The 21,663-nt window shown below is 46.3% G+C and overlaps 1 protein-coding gene across 5 annotated transcripts in view; it reads left to right on the top strand.

Annotated features, from left to right (window-relative positions):
• The window catches only part of LOC110533888 (roundabout homolog 1), a 210,398-nt gene extending 189,218 nt beyond the window's left edge, over positions 1–21,180 (top strand). For all 5 annotated transcript variants that reach the window (XM_036990289.1, XM_036990290.1, XM_036990291.1 and 2 more), the window contains 19 exons: positions 3,067–3,272; positions 3,370–3,620; positions 5,098–5,264; positions 5,434–5,555; positions 6,868–7,102; positions 8,152–8,273; positions 8,540–8,711; positions 11,121–11,318; positions 12,556–12,582; positions 13,413–13,455; positions 13,771–13,925; positions 15,801–16,148; positions 17,345–17,458; positions 17,552–17,936; positions 18,041–18,537; positions 18,652–18,792; positions 18,928–19,149; positions 19,292–19,482; positions 19,621–21,180. In XM_036990289.1, the coding sequence (XP_036846184.1) occupies positions 3,067–3,272; positions 3,370–3,620; positions 5,098–5,264; positions 5,434–5,555; positions 6,868–7,102; positions 8,152–8,273; positions 8,540–8,711; positions 11,121–11,318; positions 12,556–12,582; positions 13,413–13,455; positions 13,771–13,925; positions 15,801–16,148; positions 17,345–17,458; positions 17,552–17,936; positions 18,041–18,537; positions 18,652–18,792; positions 18,928–19,149; positions 19,292–19,482; positions 19,621–19,635 (3,611 nt within the window). In that variant the 3' untranslated portion in view covers positions 19,636–21,180. The remainder of the gene's footprint in view (positions 1–3,066; positions 3,273–3,369; positions 3,621–5,097; positions 5,265–5,433; positions 5,556–6,867; positions 7,103–8,151; positions 8,274–8,539; positions 8,712–11,120; positions 11,319–12,555; positions 12,583–13,412; positions 13,456–13,770; positions 13,926–15,800; positions 16,149–17,344; positions 17,459–17,551; positions 17,937–18,040; positions 18,538–18,651; positions 18,793–18,927; positions 19,150–19,291; positions 19,483–19,620) is intronic.
• Positions 21,181–21,663: the final 483 nt, after the last annotated feature.

Consider the following 21,663-nt stretch of genomic DNA (forward strand, 5'->3'; position numbering starts at 1 on the left):
CAAGGTATTTCCATTATTTTCCCCTGTGCCTCTGATTTTGGAGAGCCTTATCCTGTCTATTTCCACTGGGTTGTGAAGTGGGAGAGTGATGGCTGGATGCTATCTAAATGGGATTGGTTATTTGTTGGTCTGTGGTGCTCCTACTATTGCCCAATGATTAGCCAGTTGCTCTGGGCATTGGGATAATCTGATTTCTATTCCCCTTCAATGCCCAACCTGTCACTCCTCTTGTGTTCTTCTCGTGCCAATTTTCCTCAATATCTCTCACATCTCATCTGTCCTTGATTTTCTCTTCATTCCAGCTTTCTCTCTCTATCTGAAGGGATGATAGAGAGTCCTATTTATTCTGACCCAGACCTGGGTCATACCTGGTTCAGACCAGGGTTAGACCATGTGTATTTCAGTCTTAGCTAAATGAAATACGTATTTTTTTAAATTAGTATTTTCAAATCATTTCCTATAAAGAGCCTGCTATTTGAAAGTATTTTCAAGTACTTACACAGAGTATAACAAACCTTAGGATCACCTTCCTTGTATTGAGTTGCACCCCCCTTTTTACCCCCAGAACAGCCTAATTTCTTTGGGGAATGGAGTCTACAAGGTGTCGAAAGCGTTCCACAGGGATGGTTGCCCATGTTGACTCCAATGCTTCCCATGGTTGTGTCAAGTATTAAAACCTACCCCAACCAAAAACGTGGATAGATGGCAGCATTTGCACAAAAATGAAAGTGCGAACCTTCACATTTAAGGTTGTAAAGGCAATCAAACAGACAAACGTCAGTACAAAGACAAAGTGGAGTCGCAATTCAATGGCTCAGACACGAGTGTATGTGGCAGGGACTTGCAAAGGGAGAACCAGCCACGGCGCGGACACAGATGTGTTGCTCCCGGACAAGCCAAAAACCTTCTTCAGCCACATTGAGGATAACACAATGCCACCGACGCAGCCCGCTCCCAAAGACTGTGGACTCTCGTTCTCCGTGGCCAACGTGAGTAAAACATTTTAAGCGTGTTAACCCTCGCAAGGCTGCCGGCCCAGACGGCATCCCTAGCTGCGTCCTCAGAGCATGTACAGACCAGCTGGCTGGAATGTTTACGGACATTTTCAATCTCTCCCTATCCCAGTCTGCTGTCCCCATATGCTTTAAGATGTCTACCATTGTTCCTGAACCCAAGAAAGACAAGGTAACTGAACTAAATTAAGTGCTTTGAGAGGCTAGTTAAGGATCACATCACCTCCACCTTACCTGCCACCCTAGACCCACTTCAATATGCATGCCACCCCAATGAATCCACAGACGACGCAATCACCATCTCAGTGCCCTATCCCATCTGGACAAGAGGAATACCTATGTAAGAATGCTGCTCATTGACAACCGCTCAGCCTTCAACACCATAGTACCCTCCAAGCTCATCATTAAGCTCGGGGCCCTGGATCTGAACCCCGCCGTGTGTAACTAGGTCCTGGACTTCCTGACGGGCCGTCCCCAGGTGGTGAAGGTAGGAAACAACACCTCCACTCCGCTGATCTCAACACAGGGGCCCCACAAGGGTGTGTGCTTATCCCCTCCTGTATTCCCTGTTCATCCAACTCAATCATCAAGTTTGCAGACGAAACAACAGTGGTAGGCCTGATTACCAACAATGATGAGACAGCCTACAGGGAGGAGGTGAGGGCCCTGGCGAAGTGGTGCCAGGACAATAACCTCTCCCAAAAACGTCAACAAAACGGGCATGGTCCCTAAGACCCTCACTAACTTTTACAGATGCACCCTTGAAAGCATCCTGTCAGGCTGTATCACCGCCTGGTCTGGCAACGGCACCACCTAAAACCGCAGGGCTAACCAGAGGGTGGTGCGGTCTTCCCAACGCATCACCGGGGGCACACTGCCTGATCTCCAGGACACTTACAGCACCCAATGTCACAGGAAGGCCAAAAAGATAATCATTAACATCAACCACGGCCTGTTCACCCCGCTATCATCCAGAAGGTGAGGTCAGTACAGGTGCATCAAAGCTGGGACCAAGAGACTGAAAAATAGCTTCTATCTCAAGGTCATCAGACTGTTAAATAGCCTTCACTAGCCGGCCTCCACCCAGTACCCTCCACCTCAGTCACTGTCACTAGCTGGCTACCACCCGGCTACTCAACCCTCCACATTTGAGGCTGCTGCCCTATGTACATAGACATGGAATCACTGGTCACTTTAGTAATAGAACGCTGGTCACTAATCATTTTTACACACTGTTTTAATCATTTCATATGTATATACTGTATTCTAGTCAATGCCACTCCGATAGTACTCATCCTTATATTTATATATTCCTTAATTCCATTATTTTACTTTGAGATTTGTGTATATTGTTGTGTATTGTTAGATATTACTGCACTGTTGGCGCTAGGAACACAAGCATTTCGCTATACCCGCAATTACATCTGTTAAATATGTGTATCTGACCAATACAATTTGATTTGATACCCCCGTATGTATATCCAAGTTGAAGTTCTTGACACAAACCGGTGCACCCTAGCACCTACTACCATACCCTTGTCCAAAGGCCCTTAAATATGTTGTCTTGCCCCTTCACCCACTGAATGGCACAAAAACACAATCCATGTTTCAATTGTTGCAAAGCTTAAAAATCCTTCTTTAACCCGTCTCCTCCCCTTCATCTACACTGATTGAAGTGGATTGAATAAGTGACATAAATAAGGGATCATAGCTTTCACCTCTGGATTCACCTGCTCATTCTATGTCATGGAAAGAGCAGTTGTTCTTAATGTTTTGTATACTCAGTGTATTTTTAAGACTAGTTTTGAAATATCTGGATTAAATGCATGGGAGTTTATTTGAGTCAGTTTATTTGAGATTTTTTAAAATATACTTTCCAAGTGTATTTCCGAATGCATTCCAATATTCAACTACTTGTCTTAAATAAAACATGAAATACTTCCAAATGTCTTTGAAAGTAATTAAAATACCCTAAATAGTATTTTAACCCATGTCTGATTCCGACAGTATAACTGGTATTAAACAGTACATTCCCCCTCTCCCTTTTGAATAGTGGTGTCAGACCGCCCCCCTCCCGTGATCCGACAGGGCCCAGCCAATCAGACGGCACCTGTGGACAGCACAGTGATCCTGGGTTGCATAGCAACAGGAACCCCCACTCCAACAGTCCATTGGAAGAAAGACGGGGTGGTGGTGTCCTCCGATGACTCCCGCATCACTCAGATAGACACAGGAACTCTGCAGATCCGCTACACTAAGGTAGGGGGCAGCATAACACCCCTCTCACACATAAAGACCACCACTCAGACACTACTGAATGAGCCCACTCTCACACTGTGTCTCTGTGTCTCCTCAGCTTGGAGATACAGGCATATACACCTGTTTGGCATCCAGCCCCAGTGGAGAGGCATCCTGGAGGGCCTACGTGGAGGTGCAAGAGTTTGGAGTGGTTGTCCAGCCGGGTCGACCCACAGACCCTAACCTGATCCCCAGTGCCCCGTCCAAGCCTGACGTGACTGACGTCAGCCGCACCTCTGTCACACTGTCTTGGAAACCCAACCCTAACGCTGGGGCTACTCCCACCTCCTATGTCATCGAGGCATTCAGGTAAGTGTAGGAGGGCCGAGATCTAATATGTTTTCATGGCTGTATCTACGGTGCCATCCGAAAGTATTCATACTCCTGGACTTATTCAACATTGTGTTGTGTTATAGCCTGAATTAAAAATGGATTAAATAGATTTTTTGGGGTCAACCGTCTATGCACAATACCCCATAATGAAAAAGTGAAAACGTTTTTAGAATTTTTACCAAATTTATTGAAAAATGTAATTACATAAATATTCACACCCATTAGTCAATAAATTGTAGAACCACCTTTGGCAGTGAGTACAGCTTTGAGTCGTCATGGGTATGTCTATTAGCTTTGCAAGTCTGGATTTGGGGATTTTCTCCCATTCTTCCTGTTTTTCTCAAGCTCTGTTAAGTCAGATGGGGAGCGACGATGAATAGCAATCTTCAAGTCTTTCCACAGATTTTCAATGGGATTCAAGTCTGGCCTATGGCTGGGCCACTCAAGGACTTTCACATTCTTGCTCTGAAACTATTCCAGCATTGCTTTGGCTGTATTCTTGGGGTCATTGTCCTGTTGGAACATACATTTTCGCCCTAGTCTAAGGTTGTTTGCTCTCTGAAGCAGGTTCTCATGAAGGATTTGCCTGTATTTGGCTCTGTTCATTGTTCCCTCTGTCCTTACCAGTCTTCCAGTCCCTGCCGCTGAAAAGCATTCCTATAATATGATGTTGCCACCACCGTGCTTCATGGTAAGGCTGGTGTTAAACAGGTGATGAGCTGTGCTTGGTTTTCTCCAGAAATAGTGCTTTGCATTCAGGCCAAAGAGTTTGATTTTTTTTGTCTCCTCAGACCACAGAATATTTTGCTTTATGCTCTTTCATGTGCCTTTTTCCAAACTCCAGGCATGCCGTCATGTGCCTTTCTTTCAGGAGTGGCTTCCATCTGGCCACTCGCCCATAATTTCCCAATGATGGAGACCACTGTGCTCTTCGAAACACTCTAGAAATAGTTTTATTCTCTTCCCCGGATATATGCCCCCAATTCTATCTCGGCGATCTGAAGACAGTTTCTTGGACTTCGTGGTATAGTTTCTGCTCTGACACGCACTGTCAACTGTGGTACCTATAAATAGACAGGTGTTTCTTTCTAAATCATTTCCAAACAATTGAAGTGGACTCTAATCAAGTTGTAGTGACATCTCAAGGATGATCAAAGGAAATTGGATGCACCCGAGCTCAATTTGACATGTCATAGCAAAAGGGTGTGAATACTTATGTAAATTGATTATTTCTGTAATTTATTTTCAATAAATATGCAAAAATATCTAAAAAACATTTTCACTTTTTCAGTGTGGGGTATTGTGTGTAGATGGGGGTGAGAAAACAAATCAATTTTGATTTCAGGCTGTAACAAAACAAAATGCAGAATAAGTCAAGGAGTATGAATCCTTTCTGAAGGCACTGTGTATTCACTGTTGTGAGTGATTGACCATTGTTCCTCCCGCTGTGCAGTCACGCGTCGGGGAGTAGCTGGGTGACTCTGGCTGATCATGTGAAGACGGAGACCTTTGTCCTGAAGAACCTCAAACCAGGTGCCGTCTACCTGTTCCTGGTTAGAGCAGCCAACGCCTACGGCCTCAGTGACCCCAGCCCCATCACTGATGCCGTCAGAACACAAGGTGAGACAACCCCCTCCTCTACCACCTGTACCTGATGGTACAGTCACATTCATCTGATGACCGAGACACTGAGACTTAGTGGTCCTCATATCCTAACCACATGGCTTGGCTGGGGCAGTGTGAGTGCCAGAGTGAACTAACCCTTCCCTGTCTCTGTGTCCCCATGCAGACACCCCTCCCACCAGCCAAGGAGTGGACCACCGTCAGATCCAGAGGGAACTGGGGGACGTGGTTGTCAATCTGCACAACCCCACCATCCTCTCCTCCTCCTCCGTCAGGGTGCAGTGGACGGTGAGTAGAGTTCTGGCCCTGGGCCCAGCTGTCTGCAGATACTGTCCTGCCAGAAGAGGTTACCCTAGTGTTTTTCTGTGTCAGCTGTTTTAGAATTATTACACTCAGTTTCTTACACTGCTTGGTCTGTTGGTCTCCCTACACTGTGATGTGCTGGCATGGCTATGTCTAATATTAACAAAAGGCAACACAAAGTATGATTTGATTTGTTGACAGATGATGTTCTTCAGAACACATAGTTGAGTCTGTAGGCATAGACTGTGCTGTATAGCCAGCTGTGGGTAGGATGTGGAACTGTTGGCCACCTGTTTTGATCCTGGCCTATGAAAGAGAACGTTTCTACGTTGTGAGATGTTTCTCCGTCTCTCCCCCATGAAGGTGTTGGTTCCGTCAGTGATGTATGGTCTGACTTGTGCACATGTTAGGGGTGCGGTCCTAAACAGAGCCAGGGTGTAAATAGTTTAGTTTAGTTGAGCAGGGCCAAGGCCAGGCAGCCAGGCAGGGAGAAGGCATCCCCATGGCCAGCATCAGTGGAAGTTGGCAGGAGAGTTTTTGACTTTCAGCAGACTTGGACAAACATTATTAATAGGGCCACTGTACAGTACAAATGAACATTATACTTTTTTTAATCAGGTGATAACACACTAACTCTGAGGCCCATGTTTCTGCGAGTGCTGGTTAGCAGTGTCCTCCTGGCAGTGTCCTAACCAGTCCCAGGCTCTCAGGAAGCTGGCGGCTAGTGATGACCTCATGCTGTGGTTTCTGTGAGCTCTGGGAGATCAGAGGGGGTGGAACCTAAGCTCTCCCTGTAGACAACATAGCACAGGGCTGAAGAGCTCTCATGGAGGATGTCACTGGATATGGTTACCAGCCCAACACACACAGCAGGAGAGTTATGGTTCATAATGTGTATTACCTTTTGAACGTGGTGTTTTTCTACATCGGACACACTGGCCCAACACCTCAGACCTCTGTTCTACAGTATGTTCTGCTGGTGTAATGGCTATTTGACACTGGCTTCATAGATCCCAGAGGCTTACAGTTAAATTGTTTTGGTTGGAAGTACAATATTAAACATCAATGACCATGGCAACCAGCATTTTATAGCTATTTAATAGACTCATTTACAGTAGGGTTTCTCTTTCCAGTGTGGGGGAAGTATGGGTGCTACACAAACTGAATGAACTGGGCCTTTATCACTCCTTTTATGAGTGGAGACAAAATATTCCTCAGGACCCTTGTCCCCTGTCCCCTGTCCCTGTCTTAACCACTGTAAGAAATCCTAACATCTGTTTCCCTTCTCTGCCACTAGGTGGAGCAGGAGTCTCCGTACATACAGGGCTATAAGGTGATGTACAGGGCGTCTGCTGATCTGGGCCAGCCAGGTGGGCAGTGGGGCGTGTTTGAGGTGCGGACCCCTGGAGAGGACGGTGCTGTGGTGCCTCAGCTGAAGAAAGGGGTCACCTACGAGTTCAAAGTGCGTCCCTTCTTTGATGAATTTCAGGGAGCGGACAGCGAGGTTAAGGTGGCCAGGACGCTAGAGGAAGGTAAGAGGCTAGAGCCAGGGGTCAAGGGCTGCTGTTAGAGAGGGCTGTGATTGGAAGTGTGGATGGAGATGATAGGTTTCATACAGCAGTTCAATTTTGAGAAACCATAACAAATCCCTTACACCACACTGTGCTTGCTAATTGTTCCAGAGATGTGTGGATGTTACTGTGAGGTTGTAGTAATCATCATTGGTGAGGTTTGGGAGTTTCACATTGTTTAAAGCTTATATGCGTGTACTGTAGCTCTTCCAGTGTGTGTACTCTGTATAGATGAGTGCGTAGCAGCAGCTGTGGAGACAAATTGTGCTGTTAATTGTTATCTGAGTTCATAAGTAGAGCCCCAGTAGTTTCATTATCTTTAACCAGAAGGTGCATAAGCTCCCGATGCCAATGCACTACGGATTCAGTTGAATTGCTCTCATCAGGTGACTAGCACCATCACTGCAGCACGGCACACAAAGTGTTACTAGAGCTCCAGCAACGTGTCATTCAACACAGCATCAGCTCAGACAATTCCTCTATTATATTGATGAGAAACTTGCCACGTCGACTTCATGTGGGTTTCATACCCGTAGGCAGATCAATGCAAGAGGGTGTAGAGGGATAGGATGTGGTACATCCAGTGTCCCGGCTCGTCAGAGAAAACGTGGTGTTGCACATTTCCTAAAATCTGCTCACCTTACAAAGGCTAACAATTATCACAACATGAATACAAATGATTCACTCTAGTTCCATAACCTTAAATTAGTACATATTTTTTGAAAGATATTAACCTTGATTCATTCCACATAATGTTCATTAGCTGGTTATGATCATTCTGTTCAGTTCAGTCCTGTTATTTAGAGCTTACTGTATGTTTTCAGAATGCTCTAGAACTACTGCATATGTGGCGGTCTGATGCCTGTCATCTGAATTGTCACTAAGTGTTCTTTCAAGTTCAGTAAGAGACAGACTCTGAGCAGACTCTGAGCATAGCTCAAATGAGAGTGAATGTCTTTGATGTCATCATGATGTCTGTGCTTCTGTCTGACGGTGGGTCCTTGTCTCAGCCCCCAGCGGAGCCCCCCGGGGCGTTACCGTGACGAAGAGCGATGCCAACGGGACCGCCATCCTGGTCGCCTGGCAACCACCTTCCGAAGAGGAACAGAACGGAATGGTACAGGAGTACAAGGTAAGATGGAGGGAGGGTGAGATAGGGGAACAAACAGAGAGAGGTATAGAGCAGAACCTCAAGCCTCACACTTTTCCCCCTCAAACTTCCTTGGGTGCGTGTGTTTTTAGTTGCTCCAGCAGAGGTGGACTAAGTATTGAGGAGGCATTGCCATCTACTGGACTAATGTTGAAATGTCTTATAACGGGTATTTTGGCATTTACTGAAAGAACCAAGTCCCTGTCTTACTATTCCCCCTCCTCTTTCTTTTACACTGTCCTCTCCAGATCTGGTGCCTGGGCAACGAGAGCCGTTACCACGTCAACCGGACAGTAGATGGCTCCACCTTCTCCGTGCTGATCCCCAGCCTTGCGCCAGGGATACGCTACAGCGTGGAGGTCGCCGCTAGCAACGGCGCCGGCCCTGGGGTCAAGAGCGACGTCACCTTCTTTCAACTTGGTGAGCTGGTCAACTGTAGTTAACACCTGTCAGCCTCCCCTGAGTTTAGAGTTTCTAAAAATACATTTGATCTCAGAACTAGGAAGCGGAGAGGTGAGTTCAGTGTTAATCCACTGTCTACTTCAGGTCAACACCGGTTCAGCCTGTCTAAGCTCTTTTCATTCGTAGCCATCGGATAGATGGTCTGTGTGATTTGCATACTGTGTCAGTTCTCACCATGACCAATGTACACAGTACAGGGTGTCCATCTCAAGTCCTGACATGAACATGTCCCTGAGTCAGCTCACAAGGCCTTTACTCAGGTATCATCATCATCAAAATAATGACCATTTAGCCGTCTCCCTGCCTTAGCCTCAGTTTCACCATTCGTGACAAAAAGCACACACACATTTTCCACCTCCATCTTCTTAGCACATTCCAGCTTTTTCGCATGGTCCATATCAAGCGTTTAGAGTAGCTTCGTGGAGCCAATTCACAAGGATAATGTCACCGTGAGTCAAGTCTCAAACCTTGGCGTCCAGTTCACCTCTTGGCCTAGCACTCTAAAGAGGAGCAGAGAATGAGAACATTCTTCATGACAGATTATGTGCCCAGATGTATTTAGAGAGAACTCATTTCTCCAGCTGTCTCTCCTATCTTATCTCTGTAATGCTGTTTTCCATCTCCGACTCCTGGCCTCCAGTTGAACTTGAATGTTTTGAAGGACTGATGTTTGTCCTTCAGGATCCTCCTCACTTTCTTTCCCTGCCAATGTACAGTGAGGGGAAAGAAGTATTTGATCCCCTGCTGATTTTGTATGTTTGCCCACTGACAAAGAAATTATCAGTCTATAATTTTAATGGTAGGTTTATTTGAACAATGAGAGACAGAATAACAACAAAATAATTCAGATAAACGCATGTCAAAAATGTTATAAATTGATTTGCATTTTAATGAGGGAAATACGTATTTGACCCCCTCTCAATCAGAAAGATTTCTGGCTTCCAGGTGTCTTTTATACAGGTAACGAGCTGAGATATGGATATATCTTAAAGGGAGTGCTCCTAATCTCAGTTTGTTACCTCTAAAAAAGACACCTGTCCACAGAAGCAATCAATCAATCAGATTCCAAACTCTCCACCATGGCCAAGACCAAAGAACTCTCCAAGGATGTCAGGGACAAGATTGTAGACCTACACAAGGCTGGAATGGGCTACAAGACCATCGCCAAACAGCTTGGTGAGAAGGTGACAACTGTTGATGCGATTATTCGCAAATGGAAGAAACACAAAATAACTGTCAATCTCCCTCGACCTGGGGCTCCATGCAAGATCTCACCTCGTGGAGTTGCAATGATCATGAGAACGGTGAGGGATCAGCCCAGAACTACATGGGAGGATCTTGTCAATGATCTCAAGGCAGCTGGGACCATAGTCACCAAGAAAACAATTGGTAACACACTAAGCCGTGAAGGACTGAAATCCTGCTGCGCCCGCAAGGTCCCCCTGCTCAAGAAAGCACATATACATGCCCATCTGAAGTTTGACAATGAAGATCTGAATGATTCAGAGGACAACTGGGTGAAAGTGTTGTGGTCAGATGAGACCAAAATGGAGCTCTTTGGCATCAACTCAACTCGCTGTGTTTGGAGGAGGAGGAATGCTGCCTATGACCCCAAGAACACCATCCCCACCGTCAAACATGAAGGTGGAAACATTATGCTTTGGGGGTGTTTTTCTGCTAAGGGGACAGGACAACTTCACCGCATCAAGGGACGATGGACGGGGCCATGTTCCGTCAAATCTTGGGTGAGAACCTCCTTCCCTCAGCCAGGGCATTGAAAATGGGTCGTGGATGGGTATTCCAGCATGACAATGACCCAAAACACACAGCCAAGGCAACTAAGGAGAGGCTCAAGAAGAAGCACATTAAGGTCCTGGAGTGGCCTAGCCAGTCTCCAGACCTTAATCCCGTAGAAAATCTGTGGAGGGAGCTGAAGGTTCGAGTTGCCAAACGTCAGCCTCGAAACCTTAATGACTTGGAGAAGATCTGCAAAGAGGAGTGGGACAAAATCCCTCCTGAGATGTGTGCAAACATGGTGGCCAACTACAAGAAACGTCTGACCTCTGTGATTGCCAAGAAGGGTTTTGCCACCAAGTACTAAGTCATGTTTTGCAGAGTGGTCAAATACTTATTTCCGTCATTAAAATGCAAATCAATTTATAACATTTTTTACATGCGTTTTTCTGGATTTTTGTTGTTGTTATTCTGTCTCTCACTGTTCAAATAAACCTACCGTTAATACTATAGACTGATAATTTCTTTGTCAGTGGGCAAACGTACAAAATCAGCAGGGGATGAAATACTTTTTTCCCTCACTGTACATGTTCTATGTCTCAATCTCCTCCTCGTCCTCCCCCTCTTCTCCAGACTCTACGGGTCAGATGATGGACAGCCCTGAGGACCAGGACACGCTGTCTCAGATTTCAGACGTGGTCAAGCAGCCGGCGTTCATCGCGGGCATCGGTGCCACCTGCTGGGTGGTCCTCATGGTGTTCAGTGTGTGGCTGTATCGTCACCGTAAAAAGAGGAGCGGCCTCAGCAGCAGCTACGCCGGCATACGCAAAGGTCTGTAGTGGATGTAGGTTTAGGTGTATATATCGGGGTGTTTGTGGTGTATGGGTTACTGCGTGTGCGTGTATGGGTGACTCTGTGTGTTTATGGGTGACTGTGGTGTTGAGGTATGGGTGACTGTGTGTATGGATGACTGTGGTGTGTGTGTGTATGGGTGACTGTGTGTGTATGGGTGACTGTGGTGTGTATGGGTGTGTATGGGTGACTGGTGTGTATGGGTGTGTATAGGTGACTGTGTGTATGGGTGACTGTGGTGTGTATGGGTGTGTATGGGTAACTGTGTGTATGGGTGACTGTGGTGTGTATGGGTGTGTATGGGTGACTGTGTGTATGGGTGACTGTGGTGTGTATGGGTGACTGTGTGTGTGACGGAGAACTTTAATGTCCGTGTCTTTGAAGGTGTTTACAGTATTATACTGCCGTCAGTAGAGTATCAATGGTAGATCACACCCAGGTAATATGTTGTTGTGGAGAGATGTGACAGTGATTAGATCAGGAGTGGTAGACAGAGGGAGGACATTAGGTTGGTGTTGTGGTCGTTTAGCTGAACGCTGGTAACCTGCGCTCACTGACACACAGGTTGGACACGGTCCTCTGTGTCACCATTACATTTATTCACTTCAGTCACATTAAGGTGTGTTTTTTTCCAGTAGCCCATAGTGTGACTTGCCTCGTGTCAGCTGCTTTTATCCTCAAAGTAGGGAGCCTGATAACCACATCTCACCCATAAAAGGGGGTTGGTCTAATCTTCTCCCCTGACTCAAAGACCTCAAAGGGTAGCGACGATCAGACGCCTAGCTGGCACATCCCAGATTACGCTGACATTCAAACGGTGACATTTAGGGCTCATTTCCAGGCCACCGCCTGCCGCCCCTCTCCCTGGTGAGACACAGTTAGAGTAGGGACAGGCCTGTCAGCCAGGTATTATGACATGTGTTCTATCACTGTTATCGCCCTCGCTCTGCCCCATTGTGACCTCCATTACCCACAAGGCCACTTGTTCCTGAGACCACCGCGGTGGTGATTGATGCGTGTGTGTGTGCGTACGCGTGCGTTTGAGTGTGCATGTGCGCGTTAAAATGTCTGCCAGGTTTTTGTGTTTGTTTTTTCCACAGGCTTACGAAATGTACATTTTGCTATTAATAAATGACCCTTCTTCTCACTTTCTCTCCCATCACTTTTTTCTCTCCTTCCCTCCCTCCTCTGTTTGGCCTTGGGTTTGTTCCTGCAGTTCCATCATTCACTTTCACACCTACAGGTATGTATGAATGTATTCTGCTGTAAACATGTATTTGAGTGCTGAATGCACAGTTATTTACCCATATGTGTACTGAACTTGAAGCCCCTATGATTCAGAGATGCCTGTGCACAAACACAGTTATCTCCCTATGTACTCTGTTTCTCGCAGCACTCAGGGCCAAGCTATTCCCATATACAAACAGCTAATGGACTTAGTGTATAAGTTAGGTGGCCTCACATCCGTACACCAATCATTTTAAATGAAATCTTGCAGAGGGAGGTCAGTACAGAGCTGTGAAGTGATGTTCTGACATAATGTGAATCAGGTGACAGACGGCTCCTAAAGAGGTCATAAGCCCCTCCCTGTCCCACCCTCTTAGATCAGACATAGACAACCGACACACAACAAGGGTAGATGGTGCTGCTGAGTCACTATGCTTTGTGACGAGAAGAGAGGCATAAACACAGTCCCATGTTCCCACTTGTCCTTCACATACTGACTGTACTGTAGCCGTAGGATAATGTATCTAATCATGTGGTTGAGGTGACTCACCCTCCAGTGAAGAGGATGTGTCTGAACTGCAGGGGGATCGTTGACTGTGAAGTGTGCCTCAGGGCCGAGATATCATGGTTAAAGCTCTCAGACTGATTTTTGTTTATCTGTATGTACACCTCTCAATGCCAAGTGCCCTGCGTGTGGGTTACCTGTGTGTGTGTGTGTCTATCAGTTGTGAGTCAGAAAGAAGAAAGGACCGCTGCCTGAGTACACCAACCTGGATTTCGTCTTTTATTTGTCATGCAAGGTTTTTGTCTTGTGTTTCTCACATTTGTTCTCTTTGTTTGATTCAGTGGCCTATCAGAGAGGAGGAGAGTCTGTCTGCAGTGCTGGGAGGTAAGGGGCATCATCCCAATGTGTGGTTATATGTGTACACTTTACCAGATAGGCTTTCCCCACTGTCTATATAGCACTTATTATGGCGTTTGAGAAATGCAGGAGGGAAAGTGGTAAAAGCCACAACAGAGTATTCCCTACTCTAACCACCAGAGGGAGATCTCTCCCAGTCTAATAACTGACGAAGGACATAAACTAACCATACCTAACCATACCATAAACTAACCATAAACTAACCACCTGACTGAAACCCTGTTTACTTGACTTGGAGTAAAGCATGTTCTGTATGATAATGGTTGTGTGGTTCTGGTTCAGACCTGGGCTGCTGAACATGGGGGAGAGTGTAAACCAGCCGTGGCTGGCAGACTCCTGGCCCAACGCATGTGCCAACCACAAAGACTGCAACATCAACTGCTGCAACAGTGGCAACGGCACCAGTGACAGCAACATGACCACCTACAGCCGCCCAGGTCAGTAACATTAGAGCTACACACCTCTTCTTGTGATTATGGTCAGGTCCCAGTAGTGGAACATATGGTACAATATGTAGTTTACATACACCTTAGCCAAATACATTTAAACTCAGTTTTTCACAATTCCTGTTTTTAAACTCAGTTGTTCACAATTTAATCCTTGTAAATATTCACTGTCTTAGGTCAGTTAGGATCACCACTTTATTTTAAGAATGTGAAATGTCAGAATAATAGTAGAGAGTGATTTATTTCAGCTTTATTTCTTTCATCACATTCCCAGTGGGTCAGAAGTTTACATAAGCTCAATTAGTATTTGGTAGCATTGCCTTTAAATTGTTTAACTTGGGTCAAATGTTTTGGGTAGCCTTCCACAAGCTTCCTGCAATAAGTTGGGTGAATTTTGCCCCATTCCTCCTGACAGAGCTGGTGTAACTGAGTCAGGTTTATAGGCCTCCTTGCTCGCACACGCTTTTCCAGTTCTGCCCACACATTTTCTACGGGATTGAGTTCAGGGCTTTGTGATGGCCACTCCAATACCTTGACTTTGTTGTCCTTCAGCCATTTTGCCACACCTTTGAAAGTATGCTTGGTGTCATTGTCCATTTGGAAGACCCATTTGCAACCAAGCTTTAACTTCATGGCTACTGTCTTGAGATGTTGCGTCAATATTTCCACATCATTTTCCTACCTCATGATGGCATCTATTTTGTGAAGTGCACTAGTCCCTCCTGCAACAAAGCACCCCCACAACATGATGCTGCCACCCCCGTGCTTCACGGTTGGGATGGTGTTCTTCGGCTTGCAAGCATCCCCCTTTTTCCTCCAAACATAACGATGGTCATTATGGCCAAACAGTTCTATTTTTGTTTCATCAGACCAGAGGACATTTCTCCAAAAAGTATGATCTTTGTCCGCATGTGCAGTTGCAAACCGTAGTCTGGCTTTTTTATGGCGGTTTTGGAGCCGTGGCTTCTTCCTTGCTGAGAGGCCTTTCAGGTTATGTCGATATAGTACTCGTTTTACTGTGGATATAGATACTTTTGTACCTGTTTCCTCCAGCATCTTCACAAGTTCCTTTGCTGTTGTTCTGGCATTAATTTGCACTTTTGCACCAAAGTACATTCATCTCTAGGAGACAGAACGCGTCTCCTTCCTGAGTGGTATGACAGCTGCATGGTCCCATGGTGTTTATACTTGCGTACTATTGTTTGTACAGATGAACGTGGTACCTTCAGGCATTTGGAAATTGCTCCCAAGGATGAACCAGACTTGTGGAGGTCTACAATGTTTTTCTGAGGTCTTGTCTGATTTATTTTTATTTTCCTATGATGTCAAGCAAAGAGGCACTGAGTTTGAAGGTAGGCCTTGAAATACATCCACAGGTACACCTCCAATAGGCTAATTGACATCATTTGAGTCCATCAGCATTTTCTAAAGCCATGACATCATTTTAAAGGTTAAAGGCACTGTCAACTTAGTGTATGTAAACCTCTGACCCACTAAAATTGTGATACAGTAAATTAGAAGTGAAATCATTTGTCTGTAAACAATTGTTGGAACCATTACTTGTGTCATGCACAAAGTAGATCTCCTAACCGACTTGCCAAAGTCCACAAATTTCTTGTTAATTAACAAACTATAGTTTGTGGACTGAATGAAAAACGAGTTTTAATGACTCCAACCTAAGTGTATGTAAACTTCCGACTTCAACTGTATATAGTGATATAATGCAAATCAAATGAGCAATGGGAGGAAAAAAACATGGCTTCACCATAAAACATGATAGTTGATGGTGTTGTGTAGATGACTTCACTTCCTGAAGGGTTAATGAAGGTTTACCAGACCTAACCCCATGTGGTCTCCTCTCCATAGCCGACTGCATCGCCAACTATGGCAGCCAGCTGGAGAAACAGCAGGGGGTTCTGCTGGGGCCTGAGCAGGCTGTGTACAGCGACGTGGACCTCTCCAACAAACTTAACGAGCTCAAGACTTTCAACAACCCCAGCCTGTGCTATGTGGGCCCAGGGGGAGGGCCGCCCACCCCCTACGAGCCCACCCCCTATGCCACCACCCAGCTCATCCAGTCCAGCATCCTGAACAAGGCTGCAGCAGCTGGGGCCGGGGCCCCTGACATCCGCTGTTGGAACCAGCCCCCCTCCCACCTGCAGAAAACACAGATGCAGTACAACATCATGGAGCAGAACAACAGACTTAATAAAGGTGAGAGGATTGGAGACTTACAGTAGCAGTGGTGGGAGGGAGGGCATTTTGGGAAGTTAATCATTTTTTTGTTTATTTGTTTTACTCTGTGTAGTCAACATCAGGGGCTTATCAAGGAACTTTTTCATGGGGGGGGGGGGGCAAATTGGGGACCAAGAACCGTTCATGGGAAATCAACAAATTGTATCACAAATAGCGTTGAAAATTGGCTTAAAGTACAATGCATTGCGTTGAATAACTGTCCCGACTGTTAATTTGTATCTGCCCTAATCTATTAAAATAAATACATTTGAAAATTAACATAGGGAAAATATTCAGGTTAGATACATGTTCAGTGGGAACTGGATTTTTATGAAAGTTAAAGCTCATTTACTGTATTTTTAATTTAAAAGCTCAAATGCTATTTGGAGAACAGCAAAAACCAACAAAAATATGTCCAGCCGTTCTCACCTCGGCTGCTGTAGCTTCATACCCCCCATTCTACAACAACATGACATTCAGCAAATAGCTGCTGCACACTAGCTCTGCCCAGGTTCCTGTCAAGTCAAACAGCAGTTACGTAGCCATCTTCCACCTCTGCACTTCATCAACTGAGAGAGAAGTTGTGCTTTTTCACTGCATCTGGTCAATCTGCTCTCCATAGTCCTAAAGCCAGCCAGCCAAGCACAGTCTTCGCACCTGCATGGTCCTAAAGCCAACCTTTAATACCGCTAAACAGCCTGCCCACTGCCTATGAGCAGTCTGGTCTTAATGGTCCTAAAGCCAACCTTTAATACCGCTAAACAGCCTGCCCACTGCCTATGAGCAGTCTGGTCTTAATGGTCCGAAAGCTAACCTCTAATACCGCTAAACAGCCTGCCCACTGCCTATGAGCAGTCTGGTCTTAATGGTCCTAAAGCCAACCTTTAATACCGCTAAACAGCCTGCCCACTGCCTATGAGCAGTCTGGTCTTAATGGTCCTAAAGCTAACCTCTAATACCGCTAAACAGCCTGCCCACTGCCTATGAGCAGTCTGGTCTTAATGGTCCGAAAGCCAACCTTTCCTTTCCAATCTGAGCCAGACTGACAGTGTTCTGACCCATGAGAATAAGGGGGGGGGGGGGGGGGGGTGCTAACCCATGACCCCCCTCTATCAACGCCCCTGGTCAATATATCTGTTTATCTCTGTCTGTCTCTCTGTCGCTGCTGTCTTCAGACCACTATAGAGGAGATGGGCCTCTGCAAGGCACCGTCCCCTATAACCAGGCCCACGAACACAGCACAGGAGGCTCCCACCACAGTTCTGACAGGGGCAGCAGCAGTACCTCTGGTGAGACACTGAGCACACTGATTATATCAATAGGACAAATAAGTATTTTGTTCTGCAGTATGTTCAAATTGTTTTTTTATATTGTCTCTGCAGGGAGCCAAAGTCATAAGAAGGGAACTCGCACTCCCAAACTTCCCAAAACTAACACAGTGAACTGGGGTGAACCTCTGCCCCCTCCCCCTGCCAACCCCCCACCAAGCCGGAGCTGTGATGAGTATACCCTGCCCATGGAAAAAAGCTTTAACCCAGATGCCCCGTGCCCAATGCTTACCTCACGGATGTACCTGCATCCGGATGAGATGGAGGAGGAAGAGCAGGAGGCGGCGGAGGGGATGGATAGGTGTCCCACCCCCCCTGTTAGGGGGGCAGCCTCTTCCCCTGCGGGTATGTCCTACAGTCACCAGTCTACAGCCACTCTCACCCCCTCCCCCCAGGGAGATCAGCCCATTGTCCTACACAACGGAACAGACCACCACAGGTAACTATGAGCCCAACTTACACTGCACATCACTCATCCCAGCTACAACTGTTAACCATATCTATTGGTCCATGTTTTGATCCTTTCCCTGTCTTCGTCCTTAGACAACACGCAGCCAGCCCACCTCCTCCCCCACACCCCCTCTCCCCCCCACACACCTACGGCTACATCTCCAGCCCCCTGGCACTGGACACTGACGGTCAGGAGGAAGAGGAGGAGGATGAAGAAGAGGAAGGGGATGAGACGGATGCGGAGATGGCCCAGGGTCACTATCACCAGCACCAAAATAACCCCCAGCCCCACCAGAAACAGCCCCACCACCAGCACCACCCTCCCCCACGCAGGCTGCACCTCCGAGGGTTGGAGCAGACGCCGGCCTCCAGCACTGGGGACCTGGAGAGCTCTGTGACGGGCTCCATGATCAACGGCTGGGGCTCGGCCTCCGAGGAGGACAATGGCTCGTCAGGACGCTCCAGTGCTGTCAGCTCCTCGGACGGATCCTTCTTCACAGACGCAGACTTCGCCCAGGCTGTGGCCAACACTGGAGACTACACAGCAGGCCTACGCATGGCCAGGTTCCCAGAGGACACAGGGCCAGCAGGTGAGTAGGAGAGTGGCAAAAGAAACTGGGTCAGGGGAAAATAGCAGCAGAAAAACACTAGATATACCTTCTTATATAAACGTCCATGTACTGAATGTTTGTCTGTTCCCTCAGGGCGAAGGAGCCAGCGTCCCAGCAGCCCCCTGTCCACAGACAGCAACATGAGCTCTGCAGTGATGCAGAAGAGACCGCCCAAGAGGCACAAGCAGCACCAGGCCCAGGCTGGCCACCAGCAGAGGAACGACTTCACTGACGGTAAGGGACTGGATCTGAGACACGGGTCACTTCACGGAACGGCTTTCCCCATTGACTTCTCTCAGCTGTACAGTACATATTCCTTGGTGAATAAAGAAAGTCTGAAGTTCCATTTCTGTGTTCTTCTCTCCTCAGACTCGTGTATGCCCTTGAAGTCTCCTAGTCACATGTCGCGGTGTGGCTATGAGGTGAGGGGGGCCACACTCCCTAGGATTGGCTCTGGGGAGGGACGGGGCCGGAGAGGGAGTGCAGGAGGCCAGAGGACCAGAGAGGGCTCTGTGGAGAGACGGGAGGCGCAGGACAAGAACAGGACTCCACAGGGAGGCAAAGGGAGCAACAAAGGTCGTCAACACCCAGGTACTTACTGCAATGTAGTATACTTCCCATATGGTTTGTGTATTGGAACAAAGACGTACAAATATGAGCATTATAACCTTTTGCTTTTATGTGGTTTCTCCATGTCAAACTAAATCCCCTTGAATCTGTCTCTCTGTTCCAGGTTCTGAAGACATCCTCCCATACAGCAGGCCCTCGTTCCCCTCGGTGCAGGGCCAGAGCCAGGGTCAGAGCTCCTCCAGCTCCATGTCCTCCCGGGGCTCAGGGGGACGGAGGAGAGATGGGGCCCGCAGGAACCCCACAGACACACTGCCCAGCATCGCAGGCTTCCAGACCCAGGAAGAGGAACTAGAGGTGAGAACAAGATGCTCATAAAAGTGTCAGTTGCCTCGTTTCCGTTAGCTGAAATTCTGCGTCCAAAATCTAGTATGTCTATGAGCTTCTTTTGATGGCCATTAATCGAGGGGTTGCGTTATAAACTTGTGTCCACAGCTGCTGGAGAGCTGAGGATCATGGGAGGAGGACAGGAAACTCCCACAGTGCCCTCACAGGAAGGCTTGAATCTGACATCAGTGACTATTATGTCAATTACTTTTCTTATCATACAGAATAAGGGGGGAAAAAAACGTAACAATACTTATTATTAGTTTTTCTTTTGACCATTTCTCATTTGATGCCATTTTGGAGGGAAAAAGAAAGTGTGAGTGTGAGTGTGATCACGTTTCAGTCTGTGCACCCACTGGTACGAAGCACTATTAGATCATTGTTTACATGAGTTGTTGGTTGAGAACTGGCCTCTATGGTGAGCTAGTGACTAATATGAAAGTACATGCACATTAGATGACTGTTGTATACAGATACCTTGTCTTGGACCACCTTCTGTGGTGCCCCAGACTGGTCTTGGAATGTCTGTTGCGCCTGTTATATTACTGTAATTAATATTTGGACTTCACCATCCATCTTGTAAATTGTTCCGTCATTTTGCTGCCACAAAAATTGCTACAATGGGATTTTTACATTTTGTTTTCAATGTATTTTTGTAATGCACTGTTACTGTTTTGTTATTGATGTTGGTCTTGTCAATGTGCGTTATTTGTTCTACTTTGGTTTCAAAAGCACAATCACTTAACTTTATTTTAAACCATTTGGTGTCTATGACGTTCCGTCTTGAGGAACAATGATTAAAAAAATAATGTTGTCAATCGTATTCTGTATACGATTGGACGAGTGTTATGTGTCTTAATATTCTGTTTCTGTTGGGATTGGGATGGAAACGAGACTCCTCTGTCTAGCTTAGGTTTAATTGAAACCAGAGTGATCATTTGGACTGAAGGGGACACTGCCCAAAGCAGTGACCGCATTTATCCATTTATTATGACACAAACTACTGTGTTGGTCGGATTATACCCTCATGTCTACAAATGCACTTATGAGGAAGTGAGAGAGACCGTTTGACAACCTGAGGCACACATTGCACCAATAGAGAAGGGTGAGGAAGCCTCATTTCTCTTAGTAGTAGTCTTCTTTCCAGATAAGTTAAGAGTGGAAATGTTGACGGATCCATCCTGGAAAATGGACTTCTCCGTGCCTGGTGATGGGTGGCATTTTGTCCATGAGCAAGCAACACACAGTGACACATCCATCGTTGTTTCCCAGCAAGACAGGGTTGAAGGAAGTGAAATGAATGCTGACTCAAAAGAAGGACTAAAGAAGAAGACTTGAGAATCCTGCAGCTTGGAGATGGAACAGCGTGTTGTTGTTGGGTTTAGGTTCTTAATGGCCACATCAAGGCCAAGCTTTGAGTCCATTTCTTTACTTCCTACACATGTACAAAATGTGTGAAACGATGTTCACTGAGGGCGCCTGACATTTGTTTGGAGTTTGTTTTAAAGAATTACACTACTATGTTCATGATGTCAGCCATGGCATTTCATTTCATTACTGGGTATGTTTAAAACGGGATAGAAAGAAAAAAAACATTGTCATTTTACCACATTATTTATTATTAAAATGTCTTCAAATGCCAAATGCAACGTTTGAGATCTCTTCTTATTTTGGGTTGTTCTGTTTTTGTTCACTTGTTAGGTTAAACCCTTATTCCTCTAGCATTTCACCAGTCAATAGAGCCTAGCACAAGGTTGAAGTAAAGAAGGAAGTTGGGAGATGGAAAGGAAGAGGGAGAGCCACCCAAAAGCCTGTTCTTTATGGGAATGTGATGAGACACGCTGTTTAATTAACCTCACTCATGAACCCTCGTGGTTAATTAACAGAGCAGCTGTGTGCTGTCAAAAGGAAAGAGACGCTCTGGAGCCTAGCACAGGTGTGGCTCTCGGTGAGTGTGTCACGTGTGTGTGTGTGTGTGTAGTGGGGGATGGATGGCATTCAAAACTACAGCTACAAGCGGCAGCCAAAATCCTTTCTTTGTCCTCCTCTGAAAACAAGATTGTGATGGAGAGAAATAAGCTGTCAATCAGCTACCCACATACAGACTCCTCCAGAAAGAGTATAACATCTTCCTATTGTTTAACTGTAAGT

This window comes from Oncorhynchus mykiss, chromosome 10 (assembly GCF_013265735.2).
Source record: "Oncorhynchus mykiss isolate Arlee chromosome 10, USDA_OmykA_1.1, whole genome shotgun sequence".
Classification (NCBI taxonomy): domain Eukaryota; kingdom Metazoa; phylum Chordata; class Actinopteri; order Salmoniformes; family Salmonidae; genus Oncorhynchus; species Oncorhynchus mykiss.